This window comes from Elephas maximus, chromosome 9, assembly GCF_024166365.1.
Source record: "Elephas maximus indicus isolate mEleMax1 chromosome 9, mEleMax1 primary haplotype, whole genome shotgun sequence".
In the NCBI taxonomy this organism is placed as follows: domain Eukaryota; kingdom Metazoa; phylum Chordata; class Mammalia; order Proboscidea; family Elephantidae; genus Elephas; species Elephas maximus.
Window position 1 is genome coordinate 45,497,976 of NC_064827.1, and position 16,892 is coordinate 45,514,867.

A 16,892-nucleotide genomic window follows, 5' to 3' on the forward strand; every position below is an offset into this window, starting at 1 on the left:
AGTGTTCTGTATATGTCTACGAGGTCAGGTTGGTTGATTGTGGCATTTAGATCTTCCGTGTCTTTATTGAGCTTCTTTCTGGATGTCCTGTCCTTCACCGAAAGTGGTGTGTTAAAGTCTCCTACTATTATTGTGGAGCTGTCTATCTCACTTTTCAGTGCTGATAGAGCTTGTTTTATGTATCTTGCAGCCCTGTCATTGGGTGCATAAATATTTAATATGGTTGTATCTTCTTGTTGTATTGTCCCTTTAATCAGTCTATGGTGTCCTTCCTTATCCTTTATGATGGATTGAACTTTAAGTTCTATTTTGTCAGAAATTAATATTGCCACTCCTGCTCTTTTTTGATTGTTGTTTGCTTGATATATTTTTTTCCATCCTTTGAGTTTTAGTTTGTTTTTGTCTCTAAGTCTAAGGTGTGTCTCTTGTAGGCAACATATAGACGGATCTTGTTTTTTAATCCATTCTGCCACTCTCTGTCTCTTTGTTGGTGCATTGAGTCCATTTACATTCAGGGTAATTATGGATAGGTATGAATTTAGTGCTATTATTTCGATGTCTTTTTTTGTGTATTGACAGTTTCTTTTTCCCACTTGATTTTGTGTGCTGAGTAGATTTTCTTTATATATTGTCCTTTCCTCATATTTGTTGTTGATTTTGTTTCTGCTGAGTCTCTGTTTTTCCCTTGTATTTTATTTTGATGAGTAGGATAGTTTGTCTCCTTTGTGGTTACCTTGTTATTTACCCCTATTATTCTAAATTTAAAACTAACTTGTATTTCTTTGTATCACCGTATCTTCCTCTCCATATGGAATGTGTATGATTATATTTCTTAGTCCCTCTTTATCATTTTAATGTTGTCTTCTTTTATACAATAACATCGCTGTTACCATGTTTTGAGCTTTTTTTTAAAAATAGTCTTCCTTTGTTTTTTTGGATTTCCCTGTCTGGGTTGACTTCTGGTTGCTCTGCCCAGTGTTCTAGTCTTGGGTTGATACCTGATATTGTTGATTTTCTAACCAAAGAACTCCCTTTAGTATTTCTTTTAGTTTTGGTTTGGTTTTTATGAATTCCCTCAACTTGTGTTTATCTGGAAGTGTATTCATTTCACCTTCATATTTGAGAGACAGTTTTGCTGGATATATGATTTTTGGCAGGCAGTTTTTCTCCTTCAATTTTTTAAAATATGTCATCCCCTTGCCTTCTTGCCTGCATGGTTTGTGCCGAGTAGTCTGAGCTTATTGTCATTGGCTCTCCTTTGTAGGTGACTTTTCGCTTATCCCTCACTGCTCTTATAATTCTCTCTTTATCTTTGGTTTTGGCAAGTTTGATTATAATATGTCTTGGTGATTTTCTTTTAACATCTACCGTATATGGAGTTTGATGAGCATCTTGGATAGATATCTTCTCATCTTTCCCAATATCAGGGAAGTTTCCTGCCAACAAATATTCAACAATTTTCTCTGTATTTTTTGTTATCCCTCCCTGTTCTGGTACTCCAATCACTCTTGATAGGGTCCCACATGATTCTTAAGGTTTCTTCATTTTTTAAAATTATTTTATCTGATTTTTCTTCAAATATATTATTGCCAAGTGATTTATCTTCGAGTTCAGAAATTCTAGCTTCTACTTGCTCAATTCTGCTCCTCTGACTTTCTATTGAGTTGTCTACTTCTGTAATTTTATTGTTAATCTTCTGAATTTCTGAGTGCTGTCTGTCTATGGATTTTTCCAGCTTATTAAACTTTTTATTATGTTCCTGTATTATGTTTCTAATTTTTTCACTTTATCTGTGTGTTCCTTGGCTTGTTCTGCCTATTGCCTCATTTCCTTCCTGATGTCTTGAAGGGCTCTGTATATTAAACTTTTGTGTTCTGGCTCTGGTAATTCCAGGAATTCACTTTCGTCCAGAAGATCCCTGGATTCTTTGTTTTGAGAGCCTGTTGAGGTGATCATGGCCTGTTTCTTTATGTGACTTGATATTGACTGTTGTCTCCGACCCATCTGTAAGTTATTGTATCAGTTTATGCTTGCCTACTGTGTCATAGCTGCTTGCTTTGTTTTGTTTTGGTATATCCCTACGGGTTGCTTGAGTGAGCTAGCTTGATTATTTTCACCTTTGGAGCTCTGGTGTCCTGTCCTCAGCTGGCTAGAGCTGTTATCAGGTATATCAGTCTAGGAGTCCGTTCAGTTTTCTTGTATGAATTCAGCTCGGGTGTCCAGTTAGCTGATCATGAAGTGTGTGGTACAGGCTCTGTCCTACAGTCTTAGAGGGGCAGGTGTGATTGGCATGCATACCCGTATCTGATTGTAGCAGGGGGTCATGCTCTGAACAAGGCAGGGGGCTGAAAACTGGCCCCCACGTGTCTCTGAGGAAAACACGTCTCTCTTTCCTAGAGCATGCTGGTGGGTGGGTTCTGCAGAGGGACCATGGGCGCCCATAGTTTTTGGTTGTAAGGACTGGGAGGTACCAGTTATCTTTGGACCCCTGTCGCTGGTGGCTGGGTGACCTGAGCGGAGCTTCCAGTCCTTAGGTCCCTGATGTGGGTAGGTGAGGACCTTGTTTAATAGGCAAAGCAATGTGAAACGTGAAATACCCACCTCCACTGCAAAGCTGAAATGGTTGGAGTTTGCTAACAAGGGCCTATTCTCCTGAAATAGGCCCACACAGGTGCATGCAGAAGGGAGAGGTACCCAAGGTCCACAGACGGTTTATGCCTGGACAGGAGCCGCTTCTGTCCTGAGCACCCCCAGTTAATGGAGCTAGGAAATTATCTTTTCCCCCCAGTTGCAAATTTTTTCCTTCCCCAAGGCCAGGAGGATGGCTCTAGGTGCTCACCAGGGTCTGTCTCAGGCCCAGGGATTCAGCCGCTGGTGCCGGCTTGGGGGTGGGAGGGGGTCCGGTAAAATAGACACAGGTACTTAGCTTTTGTCCAGAGTGGTGTTCTCCTCAGGTTCCAGAGGTGTGAGTGGGCTGTGTGGCTGGCTGCTTTCCCTGAGGAAACTGCTGCCGAATGCTAGTACTAGCTGCCACCGCCGCTGCCACTGCTACGGCCACCGCCGCTACGGCCACCGCCGCTACTGCCGCCGCCGCTATTGCCGCCGCCACTCCAGGAATGGTGCCTGAGGGCTCCCGGCGATTCAGGTCCGGTAACTCCTCTCCACTTCTGAACGATCTTATCCTCCTCCTGCCCCTCAGTTTGTTGTCTAAGCTTGCCTTTGATGCTCAGGGTTCCCAGCTTGTCACAAGTATACTCATTTCACTTGTTTTTGGGGGTCTTTGTTATAAAGAGGGCTCGCTGGAAGCGTTTGTCTGTTCCACCATCTTGGCTCTGCTTAGCAATTTTTTTTTAATGAATTATTTTTAGGGTTCAGGGTTTTTTTTTTTTTTAATTATTGTACTTTAGATGAAGGTTTACAGAACAAACTAGCTTCTCATTAAACAGTTAGTACAGATATTATTTTGTGACATTGATTACCAACCCCACAATGTGTCAATACTCTCCCTTCTCAACCTGGGGTTCCTTATTACCAGCTTTCCTGCCCCCTCCTGCCTTCTAGTCCTTGCCGCTGAGCTGGTGTGCCCCTTTAGTCTCGTTTTGTTTTATGGGCCTGTCTAATCTTTGGCTGAAGGATAAACCTTGGGAATGCCCTCATTACTGAGCTAAAAGGGTGTTTGGGGGCCATACTCTCGGGGTTTCTTCAGCCTCTGTCAGGCCGGTAAGTCTGGTCTTTTTTTGTGAGTTAGAATTTTGTTCTACATTTTTCTCCAGCTCTGTCCAGGACCCTCTATTGTGACTCCCATCATAGTAGTCGGTGGTGGTAGCCGGGCACCATCTAGCCATACTAGACTCGGTCTGGTGGAGGCTGTGGTAGCTGTGGTCCATTTGTCCTTTGGATTAATCTTTCCCTTGTCACTGTTGTTTTCTTCATTCTCCCTTGTTTCTAGTGGGGTGAGACCAGTGGAGTATCTTAGATGGCCGTTCACAAGCTCTTAAGACCCCAGCGCTACTCACCAAAGTAGAACGTAGAATGCTTTCTTTATAAACTATGTTATGCCAGTAGAACTAGATGTTCCCTGAAACCGTGGCCCCACAGCCCTCAGCCCAGTAATTCAGTCACTCAGGGAGTTTGAAAATGTCTATGGAGCTTATATGACCTTGCCTTAGGCAAGTTGTGTTGGCTTCCCCAGTATTTGTGTACTGTCTTACCCTTCACCAAAGTTACCACTTACCTATTTCTATTTAGTGTTTTTCCATTCCCACCCCTCCCCTCCCTCAGAACCAGCAAAGATTGTTTCTGAGAGAGAAGCGATATTATTTCCAAACATTCAACTTATGTAGAACTACTTTTACATCATATACACGATGGCTTTTTATATGCAGAAGTCAGTTTTTCATATGTCTCATATGATTTTGAGCTATCTCATTGCAGCCCCCTTGGTATACCCACTGTGGTGCTAGAGGCCTATAACTGGCTTACTTACCTGGGCTGCTGACCTCTCCCAGTGCCCCTTGATTAATACAAACTTTCTTTCAGCTCATTGCTTTCTTCATTTTCCTCCTATTCCTCTAGCTGTAAGTGGCTCTGAATTGTGGGAGCAGCCAGGCATCTGGTAGGGAACTTCAGTGGAGGGTCACATTGTATACAAGGACCTATTTAGACCAAGACAGATCCCTTTCTCCCACCCCTGTGATGCAAGCACCCATGAATCCTCTTGGCGAACTTTGAAAGATAATAGGAACTCAGCAGCAGGGCCAGGGGAAGGGTGGTGGGCTACTCTTCAATTTTTCTAATCCTCAGCCCAGGTGCCTGAGAAGTTCTTTAACATTTCCACTGCCTGAACAATAAGTGGGGATTTAAACACATTTTTAGTTTTCTAGAAATGGAGCCTTCTTTATAATAGGTAAACCTATTGCTTTACTTTCAGATATTTGACTTTTAAAAGAGGGAACTGCCTTAAAGATAAGGAGACATTGGTTCTGTTAGACTTGTGGATTGACATCACCCAAAAGCATAACTAATGTGTTAATTTATCTGTTATTGAACACTGAACTCCCCTGTGCATCTTATCATAATGAGAAGTTTATGGTGGCTATGGCAAAAAAAGTTGTAAAATGGATGCTTTTCGCCTAGGGGGAAAAAGTTTAGGGGATAATTATAAAACTCGTAGACATGTTAAGGAAACCCAATCTAAAACTCTTAGCACTCTTCAAGAATTGTTTACTGTGCCTAGGTTGTGCCATGCCATTATTGGTAAGAAAGTGGCAACCTGTTTCTTATCCATTGCCTCTTACCAATTTATAGTGGGCTACCTTCTTTAACTCCCTTCCCCTATGAATCCATAGATATGGGAGTTGGAAAAAAGTCTTGAATGTAGTTTTTAGGAAGTGGAGAGAGTCAGTGATTATAACTACATAGTTTTCACCCAGGTCCTAGGTACCTTTTCCAAGAAGCCTTTTCTGGCCTTCTTTTCCCTGCCCCGTCTAGATGAAAGTCAGCATTGCGTGATAATTTATCACAGTATATTTTATACTTCCCCCACTAGATGGAAAGTGGAAAGGGCCATGTTCCAATTGCTAAGCTTGTACTCTGATTGTGGCCATCTAAAATATTAACTGATAAAATATATAATAAAAACAAAGTTGGTAGCAGACCTCTTTGGGCCATGTACTTTGTGAGAGTGCATGTAATTAAATATTCTTCACTATTGTTAAAATTTAACACTTTTCTAGGGCAAAGAATTTCATAGTCTTTGTGAGTACATTATTTAGAAAATTTCAGTTAAACATGGTGGATTTAACAGATGTTTACAGTCAATACTTCCTAAAACCTCACAAAGATAACAATAAAGGGATAAAACAGCAAAAAAAAATTTACAAGGACAAAGAGAATAAAAGGGGGACAAAAGGAAAGCCAATAAAATTTTGGAAGCTATAAAATAGGTAAGTGGTAGCTGACGTAACATTTTAGAGAAAGCTGAAAGTTCAGTGCCTGCAGTGGGAAAAGGCAGCAGGCAAGCCAATCAAAAGTCAGGGAAATGAGTAGGCCTGAAAACAGAAAAATTAGTTGAAATTCTGTATTAGAAGGAGTGAGACCTCTCGGTCGCTTTCTCTACCCTGCATTGCATGACAGCCACCCTTTTCCTACCCCAGCAGAACATTGGAGATGTTGAATAAGAGGCGTTCCTGTACCAGGCACAGCTCAGGTGGTGGTGAGGAACCATTACAAAGTGGATGCATGGACATACAACATCCTCATATTGAACAGTGGGCCACCTCTTCTAACTCCCTTCCCCTACTCAATTCCGAGAATACGGGAATCAGTATTTTATCGTATTTGTAGTGGGGACGGGGAAAAAGATTGGATGAATTTATTTCTAGGGAGAAGTCAAGAGTACAGACCTTATATGGTCATGATGTGGGGTTCAGGCTCCTGTCTCATCACTGTAGAGAAAAGCCACCAAGGTGATGAGCAAAGCAGCCTCATCTCATACATAGAGCTTCTAAGTCACTGTGTAGTTTTGATTCTTCACTTTTAAATAGAAACAGACAGCCAGAGATCACTAGAGAGTTGAGCAAAGCTTCTAACGTAAAAGTCAGAGATCAGAACGAACAGAGTGGGGGCAGAGGAGTGAAAAAATAAAGATACTCAGAAAAAACAGACAATGCAGGGAGCAGAAGAATATGGCTAAAAAAATAATATTCTTAGATAAGAGAAGCTATTTCATTCTTGAAACAGGAATGACTAAAAAGAAATAATCCAAAGAACTCTTAAATTTAAATATGATCAAAGACGTAAAAAGCTCAAATGAAAATGAAGTTGATATGAAATCTTTTAAAAGTAGAATCCAAAGACAAAGAAATGGCAAAATAGAAGAGAAAATTACAAGACCAGTTTGAAAGGTCTAACATATGAATAATAGAAGCTTCAGAAAAATAGAACAGAGAAAACAGAGGGAAAGAAATACTTCAAGAAGAAATATCCCACAACTGAAGAAGATGAGTTTCTAAGAACGGAAGAGCTTAACTAGGTCTTCACACAATGAATGAAAATAGATCCACACTGTGAAAATGGCTTGGGGTCAGTGTCTGACCTCTTCTGACTTCCCAAAGGGGGTAGAGAATCAAGATCAACAGCCCAAGGCTGATTCCTGTGAGGTGGAGGTCAGACATGCCTTCTCTCTCTGCTGTCCTTACCAATTCTGGCACCAACCATCTTTCCTACTGCACTCTCTACTTCTCTGCTGGGTTCGATAATTCATTGTAATGGCCACACAAAACTCACTGACCATACTCACAGTTATGGGGTTTATTAGGGAAGTAACGGGTTTCAATTCAGGCTCAAGAACACTCAAGAATACAGTTCTTCCATCAGGACAGCCTTTTCCCAGTCATGCTTGCACACACGCCTCTCCCTTTCCCATAGTCTCTGTCCAAAGGTACCCAGCCTTCTAACTCTGTGGGCCAGGAAGCCCACTGCGTGTGTCATCTCCTTCTGGTCTCTTCCTCCTTGGTGATGGTGGGATTCTTCTCTTCCCTGCCTCTGGGTTGGCTCATTTCAAGCCCAGCGGATGGCAAAAACAACCAATCCATTTGGTGGGCCACAATTACCATATCTGCACAGTCCTGCTCAATCACTTGAGTGAAAGTTACAAGGCCAAGTCTAGAAAGGCCACATAAAATCAATCCATGACACTGCATACACCAAGGCCTATTCTAGTGAAATTTCAGAAACCTGGGGAAAAAAACATCCCAAAAGTTTCCAGAGACAAAAGCAAAAGGTCACACACAAAGACTTGGAAATCAGAAAGACATTAGAGTTCTGAGTAGCTATACTGAAAACCGGAGCCCTGGTGTCACAGTCATTAAGAGCTTGGCTGCTAACCAAAAGGTCAGTAGTTCGAGTTCACCAGTCACTCCCTGGAAACCCCGTGGGGCAGTTCTACTCTGCCCAATAGGGTTGCCATGAGTTGGAATCCACTTGATGACCGTGGGTTTGGTTTTGGTTGGTTTACTGAAAACCATGAGAAGATCAAGAACAAATGCCTTTAAAATGTGAAAATGATTACCAATCTAGAATTCTGTTCTTAGCGAAACCAGAATCAAGTGTGACAATAGAATGCAGCCGTTTTTCAGATGCATGACCTGAAAAAATTTATGTCCCACACAGCCTCAGGAAGTTACTTCCTCAGGAAGTTACTGGAGCAAGTGCTCCACCAAAGCAAGAGTGTAAACCAAGAAAAAGGAATACTTAAGACCTAGGAAACTGGGAGACATTGTAGGCTAGAATGAATTTCTAGACAGTTGAATAGCAGACTGGGAAAGAAGCCAGCCCAGAGAGGGCAGGAAATACAGACATCCAGGAGGAATCTCTCCAAGAAAGGGGGAAAACAGATTAGCTGATGTGTTGTGAACTTATTGAGGAGAAGTGGAGAGCATTGGAGAGTGTGGAGTTGAATTAGTAAGAAGTCTGTTTGCCTTTTTTTTTTTTTTAACCTCAGGACAACAAAATTATAAAAGAAGGAAATGTAAGGATAGCACCCCATGTGGTTTAGCTGCAGGGCTGATATTTTTTAGCTAGTTGGCCATACTGGTTGTTTAAATACTTGAGTTTTATGTACTGATTGGTAAATAGCCACTACCCCAAGTCCCCTCCCAGTTATCCTGTTATCTTCCTTAGCCACCCCTCCCATTCAGCAATTAAAGGGTTAATAATTGGCATGGTGAGGTCCCTAAGGACCCTACTTACCTTTTGGCTTCTGTTCTGAATTCTGATTGGTTGGTACCAGGGTACCAGTTAAATTTTTTTTTTTTTAATAATTTTTATTGAGCTTTAAGTGAACGTTTACAAATCAAGTCAGTCTGTCACATATAAGCTTATATACACCTTACTCCATACTCCCACTTACTCTCCCCCTAATGAGTCAGCCCTTCCAGTCTCTCCTTTCCTGACAATTTTACCAGTTTCTAACCCTCTCTACCCTCCTATCTCCCCTCCAGACAGGAGATGCCAACACAGTCTCAAGTGTCCGCCTGATACAAGTAGCTCACTCTTCGTCAGCATCTCTCTCCAACCCATTGTCCAGTCCCTTCCATGTCTGATGAGTAGTCTTCGGGAATGGTTCCTGTCCTGGGCCAACAGAAGGTTTGGGGACCATGACCGCCAGGATTCCTGTAGTCTCAGTCAGACCATTAAGTCTGGTCTTTTTATGAGAATTTGGGGTCTGCATCCCACTGATCTGCTCCCTCAGGGGTTCTCTGTTGTGCTCCCTGTCAGGGCAGTCATTGGTTGTGGCCGGGCACCATCTAGTTCTTCTGGTCTCAGGATGATGTAAGTCTCTGGTTCATGTGGCCCTTTCTGTCTCTTGGGCTCATAGTTATCGTGTGACCTTGGTGTTCTTCATTCTCCTTTTATCCAGGTGCGTTGAGACCAATTGATACATCTTAGATAGCCACTTGTTAGCATTTAAGACCCCAGACGCCACATTTCAAAGTGGGATGCAGAATGTTTTCATACTAGTATTATTTTGCCAATTGACTTAGAAGTCCCCTTAAGCCATAGTCCCCAAACCCCCACCCTTGCTCCGCTGACCTTTGAAGCACAGTTTATCCTGGAAACTTCTTTGCTTTTGGCTGGGTCCATTTGAGCTGACCTTCCGTGTATTGAGTATTGTCCTTCCCTTCACCTAAAGTAGTTCTTACCTACTAACTAATCAGTAAATAACCCTCTCCCACCCTCCCTCCCTCCCCCCATCGTAACCACAAAAGTATGTGTTCTTCTCAGTTTATACTGTTTCTCAAGATCTTATACTAGTGGTCTTATACAATATTTGTCCTTTTGCATCTGACTAATTTCACTCAGCATAATGCCTTCCAGGTTCCTCCATGTTATGAAATGTTTCACAGATTCGTCACTGTTCTTTATCGATGCGGAGTATTCCATTGTGTGAACATACCACAATTTATTTAACCATTCATCCGTTGATGGACACCTTGGTTGCTTCCAGCTTTTTGCTATTGTAAACAGAGCTGCAATAAACATGGGTGTGCATATATCTGTTCGTGTGAAGGCTGTTATTTCTCTAGGGCATATTCCGAGGAGTGGGATTTCTGGGTTGTATGGTAGTTCTATTTCTAACTTTTTAAGAAAACGCCAGATAGATTTCCAAAGTGGCTGTACCATTTTACATTCCCACCAGCAGTGTATAAGAGTTCCAATCTCTCCGCAGCCTCTCCAACATTTATTATTTTGTGTTTTTTGGATTAATGCCAGCCTCGTTGGAGTGAGATGGAATCTCATCGTAGTTTTAATTTGCATTTCTCTAATAGCTAATGATCGAGAGCATTTTCTCATGTATCTGTTAGCTGCCTGAATATCTTCTTTAGTGAAGTGCGTGTTCATATCCTTTGCCCACTTCTGGATTGGGTTGTTTGTCTTTTTGTGATTGAGTTTTAACGGAATCATGTAGATTTTAGAGATCAGGCGCTGGTCGGAGATGTCATAGCTGAAAATTCTTTCCCAGTCTGTAGGTGGTCTTTTTACTTTTCTGGTGAAGTCTTTAGATGAGCATAGGTGTTTGATTTTTAGGAGCTCCCAGTTATCTGGTTTCTCTTCGTCATTTTTGGTAATGTTTTGTATTCTGTTTATGCCTTGTATTAGGGCTCCTAAGGTTGTCCCTATTTTTTCTTCCATCATCTTTATCGTTTTAGTCTTTATGTTTAGGTCTTTGATCCACTTGGAGTTAGTTTTTGTGCTTGGTGTGAGGTATGGGTCCTGTTTCATTTTTTGCAAATGGATATCCAGTTATGCCAGCACCATTTGTTAAAAAGACTATCTTTTCCGCAAGTAACTGACACTGGGCCTTTGTCAAATATCAGCTGCTCATACGTGGATGGATTTATATCTGGGTTCTCAATTCTGTTCCATTGGTCTATGTGCCTGTTGTTGTACCAGTACCAGGCTGTTTTGACTACTGTGGATGTATAATATGTTCTAAAATCAGGTATAGTGAGGCCTCCCACTTTCTTCTTCTTTTTAAGTAATGCTTTACTTATCCGAGGCTTCTTTCCCTTCCATATGAAGTTGGTGATTTGTTTCTCCATCACATTAAAAAATGTCATTGGAATTTGGATCAGACTTGCATTGTACATATAGATGGCTTTTGGTAGAATAGACATTTTTACTATGTTGTCTTCCTATCCATGAGCAAGGTATGTTTTTCCATTTAAGTAGGTCCTTTTTAGTTTCTTGCAGTAGTACTTTGTAGTTTTCTTTGTATAGGTCTTTTACATCTTTGGTAAGATTTATTCCTAAGTATTCTATCTTCTTGGGGGCTACTGTGAATGGTATTGATTTGGTGATTTCCTCTTCGATGTTCTTTTTATTGATGTAGAGGAATCCAAGTGATTTTTGTATGTTTATCTTATAACCTGAGACTCTGCCAAACTCTTCTATTAGTTTCAGTAGTTTTCTGGAGGATTCCTTAGGGTTTTCTGTGTATAAGATCGTGTCATCTGCAAATAGAGATAATTTTACTTCCTCCTTGCCGATCTGGATGCCCTTTATTTCTTTGTCTAGCCTAATTGCTCTGGCTAGGACCTCTAGCACAATGTTGAATAAGAGCGGTGATAAAGGGCATCCTTGTCTGGTTCCCGTTCTCAAGGGAAATGCTTTCAGGCTCTCTCCATTTAGGCTGTTGGCTTTGTATAGATGCCCTTTATTATGTTGAGGAATTTTCCTTCAATTCCTATTTTGCTGAGAGTTTTTATCATGAATGGGTGTTGGACTTTGTCAAATGCTTTTTCTGCATCAATTGATAAGATCATGTGGTTTTTGTCTTTTGTTTTATTTATATGGTGGATTACATTAATGGTTTTTCTGATATTAAACCAGCCTTGCATACCTGGTATAAATCCCACTTGGTCGTGGTGGATTATTTTTTTGATATGTTGTTGAATTCTATTGGCTAGAATTTTGTTGAGGATTTTTGCATCTATGTTCATGAGGGATATAGGTCTGTAATTTTCTTTTTTTGTGATGTCTTTACCTGGTTTTGGTATCAGGGATATGGTGGCTTCATAAAATGAGTTAGGTAGTATTCCGTCATTTTCTATGCTTTGAAATACCTTTAGTAGCAGTGGTGTTAACTCTTCTCTGAAAGTTTGGTAGAACTCTGCAGTGAAGCTGTCCAGGCCAGGGCTTTTTTTTGTTGGGAGTTTTTTGATTACCGTTTCAATCTCTTTTTTTGTTATGGGTCTATTTATTTGTTCTACTTCTGATTGTGTTAGTTTAGGTAGGTAGTGTTTTTCTAGGAATTCATCCATTTCTTCAAGGTTTGCAAATTTGTTAGAATACAATTTTTTGTAATAATCTGATATGATTCTTTTAATTTCAGTTGTTCTGTTGTGATGTGGCCCATCTTGTTTCTTATTTGGGTTATTTGTTTCCTTTCTTGTATTTCTTTAGTCGGTCTGGCCAATGGTTTATCAATTTTGTTAATTTTTTCAAAGAACCAGCTTTTGGCTTTGTTAATTCTTTCAATTGTTTTTCTGTTCTCTAATTCATTTAGTTCAGCTCTAATTTTTATTATTTGTTTTCTTCTGGTGCCTGATGGATTCTTTTGTTGCTCACTTTCTATTTGTTCAAGTTGTAGGGACAATTCTCTGATTTTGGCTCTTTCTTCTTTTCGTATATGCAGTTAAATATTTTGAATATTACCTCTTCCTATTTGTGGATGCTGTTTACATAATCATAAAATATGAACACTAGATATTAATTTAACTAAAACTCGTGATAAAATTATAGTAGGAGAATGCGGGGAGGAAATGCGTATGGGAAAGGGAGGGCGTTTTAAAATAGTAATAGTAGTAAAGCTAAATTCTTATTTTCCATACTAGGAAATCTATAGATAATATCGGAAACTGGAAAATAAAATCAAGGCTGTAAAGCAGGTAATTTAGAAATAGACAGTAGTAGAGGAAATGGCTAAAAGAGTTTAAAAGTGGTTGTTTCTGGGAAGTGAAAATTGTGTGTGTGGGTTGGGTGTGGTGCAGGAGATTGCTATTTTTCATTATATGCGTTGTAAAACTATTTGGCTTTTAAAATTCTGAATGTCTGCTATTCAGAAAAATAAAAATTAATTTCAAAAAGAACATTATTTCAAAAAAAAATTTAGTCTTCTAAACAACTTACTTTTCTTTTCCTCCAGTGGCAATACGATCACCTGACAGCTACCTATCTTCTGCTTCTAGCTAAGAAGGCTCGGGGAAGACCAGTTCGTTTAAGGCTTCCTTCTTTTTCCTGTGGACAAGCTAGTGCTACTCCATCCAGAGACTTCATGGTAAATGTTAGAGCTTTTTGTGTGAACACCTGCTGGTCTTGCCATGTGCCCTTCCTGTTTGTGAGTGGATATACTACTTGGAAAATTAACTTTGCTTGTGTCAAGGAGCCAGAGGCAAGACATTTTATGATTTAACATTTTCTTATGAGGAAAAAGGGAAGTAGCATGAATGTTAACATTGTGGTTGCTGTTAGGTGCCGTCAAGTTGGTTCTGACTCGTAGTTACCCTACATACAACAGAACAAAACACTGCCGGGTCCTGCACCATTCTCACAATAGTTGTTATGCTTGAGCCCATTGTTGCAGCCATTGTGTCAGTCCATCTTGTTGAGGGTCTTCCTCTGTTTTGCTGACTCTGCTGCTGTCCTCCATGGACTGGTCCCCCCTGATAACATGTTCAAAGTACATGAGGTGAAATCTCATCATCCTTGCTTCCAAGGAGCACTCTGGCTGTATTTCTTCCAAGACAGACTTGTTCGATCTTCTGGCAGCCTATGCTATTTTCAGTATTCTTTGCCAATACTATAATTCAAAGGCATCAATTCTTCTTTGGTCTTCCTTATTCTTTGTCAAACTTTTGCATGCGTGTGAGATGATTGAAAATAGCATGGTTTGGGTCAGGCGCACCTTATTCCTCAAAGTGACATGTTTTCAACACTTTAAAGAGGTCTTTTGCAGCAGATTCTGCCTTTTTTTCCTCAAAGTAATTCCTGGTTATTGTAGAAAAGTTTTAAACCACAGGTAGGTTAAAAGGAAAATAGATTTTACCTATAATCCTACTATCTATAGATAATATCGTTAATATTTTACTATGTCTTTCTAGTCTTTTAATGAACTTATTTATACAATTTATATAGGGACACAGTGTTTTCCTTATAGATACCAATTTTACAATTGTTGGGAATAATACCTGTGACTAAAGGGTGTATTTGTACTTTATATGACATGAAATATTTTAATGGATATTTCGATAGCCATTTATATTAAGGGCTTAGGTTTTTTGTTTATTTTGAACAGTAGCTGTAACTCATGCAACTCTAATTCCTTGCATGAGTTAGTTGTAACCAAATATTTTTCTCTATTTTGTGTTCTTTGTCTCATTTTTCTTTATCATAGACATTGGGAATGGTGGTGAAGCTTTCCATAATTGGAAGTATCATGTAATTCCTAAATGCTTGCATTAGTCTTTGTGTCTCCCATGCCTTAAAATTCAGCCTTTCAAATACTTGCCAGATGGGTGTGAAATTTTATAATACAATTTTAGCATCTTTGTTGGAGCCCTGGTGGTGCAGTGGTTAAGCGCTTGGCTGCCAACCAAAAGGTCGGCAGTTCAAATCCACCAGCCGCTCCTTAGAAACCGAATGGGGCAGTTCTACTCTGTCCTGTAGGGTTGCTATGAGTCAGAATTGACTCGACAGCAACAGGTTTGGTTTTTTTGGTTTTAATCTTCCCTCAGATTAATTCAGGTTGCAATTGAAGTGATCTTGGCATCTTCATTATCCTCAGAGTGTTAGCCAGCCCTCTTTTTGTAATCCAAGATAGCACAAATGACTGGTTAAGATTTTTAAAAAAATTTTTTTTATTTTTAGGTCTCAACTATGTAAAACAAGTGTTAAGATGATCTTTTTAAATTTTTTTTATTATACTTTAGATAAAGTTTTATAGAGCAAACAAATTTCTCTTTAAACAGTTAATACACATATTGTTTTGTGACATTGGTTGCCATCCCCATGACATGTCAACACTCTCCCCTTCTCCGTCTTGGGTTCCCCATTACCAGTTTTCCTGTCTCCTCCCGCCTTCTCGTCCTTGCTCCTGGGCTGGTGTGCCCATTTAGTCTCATTTTGTTTTACAGGCCTGTCTAATCTTTGCCTGAAGGGTGAACTGCAGGAGTGACTTCATTACTGAGCTATAAGGGTGTCTGGGGGCCATACTCTCGGGGTTTCTCCAGTCTCTGTCAGACCAGTAAGTCTGTGAGTTAGAATTTTGTTCTACATTTTTCTCCCGCTCTGTCCAGGACCCTCTATTGTGATCCCTGTCAGAACAGTCAGTGGTGATAGCGAGGCACCATCTAATAGTGCTGGACTCAGTCTGATGGAGGCTGTGGTAGTTGTGGTCCATTAGTCCTTTGGGCTAATCTTTCCCTTGTATCTTTGGTTTTCTTTTTTCTCCCTTGCTCCAGACAGGGCGAGACCATTGGAGTATCTTGGATGGCCACTCACAAGCTTTTACTTTTTCATGATCTTTTGTTGAATCCCACTCTCCCTTCTCACCACCCTGAATTCATTTAACACCTGATTTAGATCTTTCTTTGGGACTCATTAATCACATACTGCAGGTGTAGTGGGTCTTATGTCCCTGCCAGAACTACCCTGCCTCCTGGGCCCTTCCTTCCTACCTAGTTGGACTTTTGACTAAACTAAGAGTTAGTGGAAGTGGCTACTGTGTAAAGAAATGTCCAAAGTAAGATAATATTTTTCTTGGGATAATTTTCTAGTCTGTTCTTGGAGAGTTTTATTGAGTTGGTGAATACTCCATTCATTCCCAGGCAGATCTCCTGCCCATGGGCTCCATGAATCAGCCCATCACCCATCTTGCCCACATCACCAAACCCTTTGAACTCTCAGACTCAAGTAACACCTTGAGGAGAACACAAAAGCCTGAATTATGCTTCTGACCAAGATAATTGCAGACAGGTGTTAAACATCTTTATTCTTAGAATAACCACTTCACCTAAATGTTTTATTTATAAGACATATGTTAAGAGAGGGAGCCTTCTGAGACATTTTCCTGAGCCATCGTGTTTTTTTATATCTGAGTTGGGCCTGTTCCCAATCCCTCTGCTTACATGATTCATAAAGTATCCAAGTGGAAAGACTTGGGAAGATATTTACTCTTAATCTTCTGCCCACTTTATGAATGAATATTTACCAAATAATTTAATTATTTGGGCATTCATATATTGAGTCAATTTTTGTATCAGATAGACATTTTAATGATAAGAAACAAAGCACACATCAAAATTGGGGTTCTTTTCTGATCTTTATGCAGTCATTGAGTAATCATTGAAGCAAACCACATAGTCCCTTTGTAGTGTTCTCTCCCTCAGTTGAATTGCTCTTTTTCTCTGGGGTGTTATTTATAAGGAAGTAAGTAATCGTTAACTGTCGATCAGTAGATATCACTTTCAGTGAAACAATAATACGATTTGATTCAAGAATCACAGAAGACCACATCATCCTTTACATCATTATCATTTTCAGGCCCCGCACTAGGCTGTTGGGAAACAAATCTGAATAAGGTACAGTGCCTGCTCTCTAACAGCCAAATTGAGGGAAGACATCCATATAGATAATACTACATCACAATAGATGGTAGGTGCCAGATGACTGGGGAGAGGTGTGGTATAGGAGCTTTAGGAAGTGGGCGTGATTACGATGGGTGATCCAAACTTGACCAACAGTTGAGTTTAGAAAAATGGAAAAGGAGGAATGAGGCATTTAAGGTAAGATAAATGGAATTAGCAAAAGCTCAGGGACCTAAATGTGCT

General features: G+C 40.2%; 1 protein-coding gene across 2 annotated transcripts in view; it reads left to right on the plus strand.

Moving 5' to 3' along the window:
* The window catches only part of MELK (maternal embryonic leucine zipper kinase), a 101,537-nt gene that overhangs the window by 58,391 nt on the left and 26,254 nt on the right, over window positions 1-16,892 (plus strand). For both annotated transcript variants that reach the window (XM_049896517.1, XM_049896518.1), the window contains one exon: window positions 13,211-13,342. In XM_049896517.1, coding sequence (XP_049752474.1) covers window positions 13,211-13,342 — 132 coding nt within the window. The remainder of the gene's footprint in view (window positions 1-13,210; window positions 13,343-16,892) is intronic.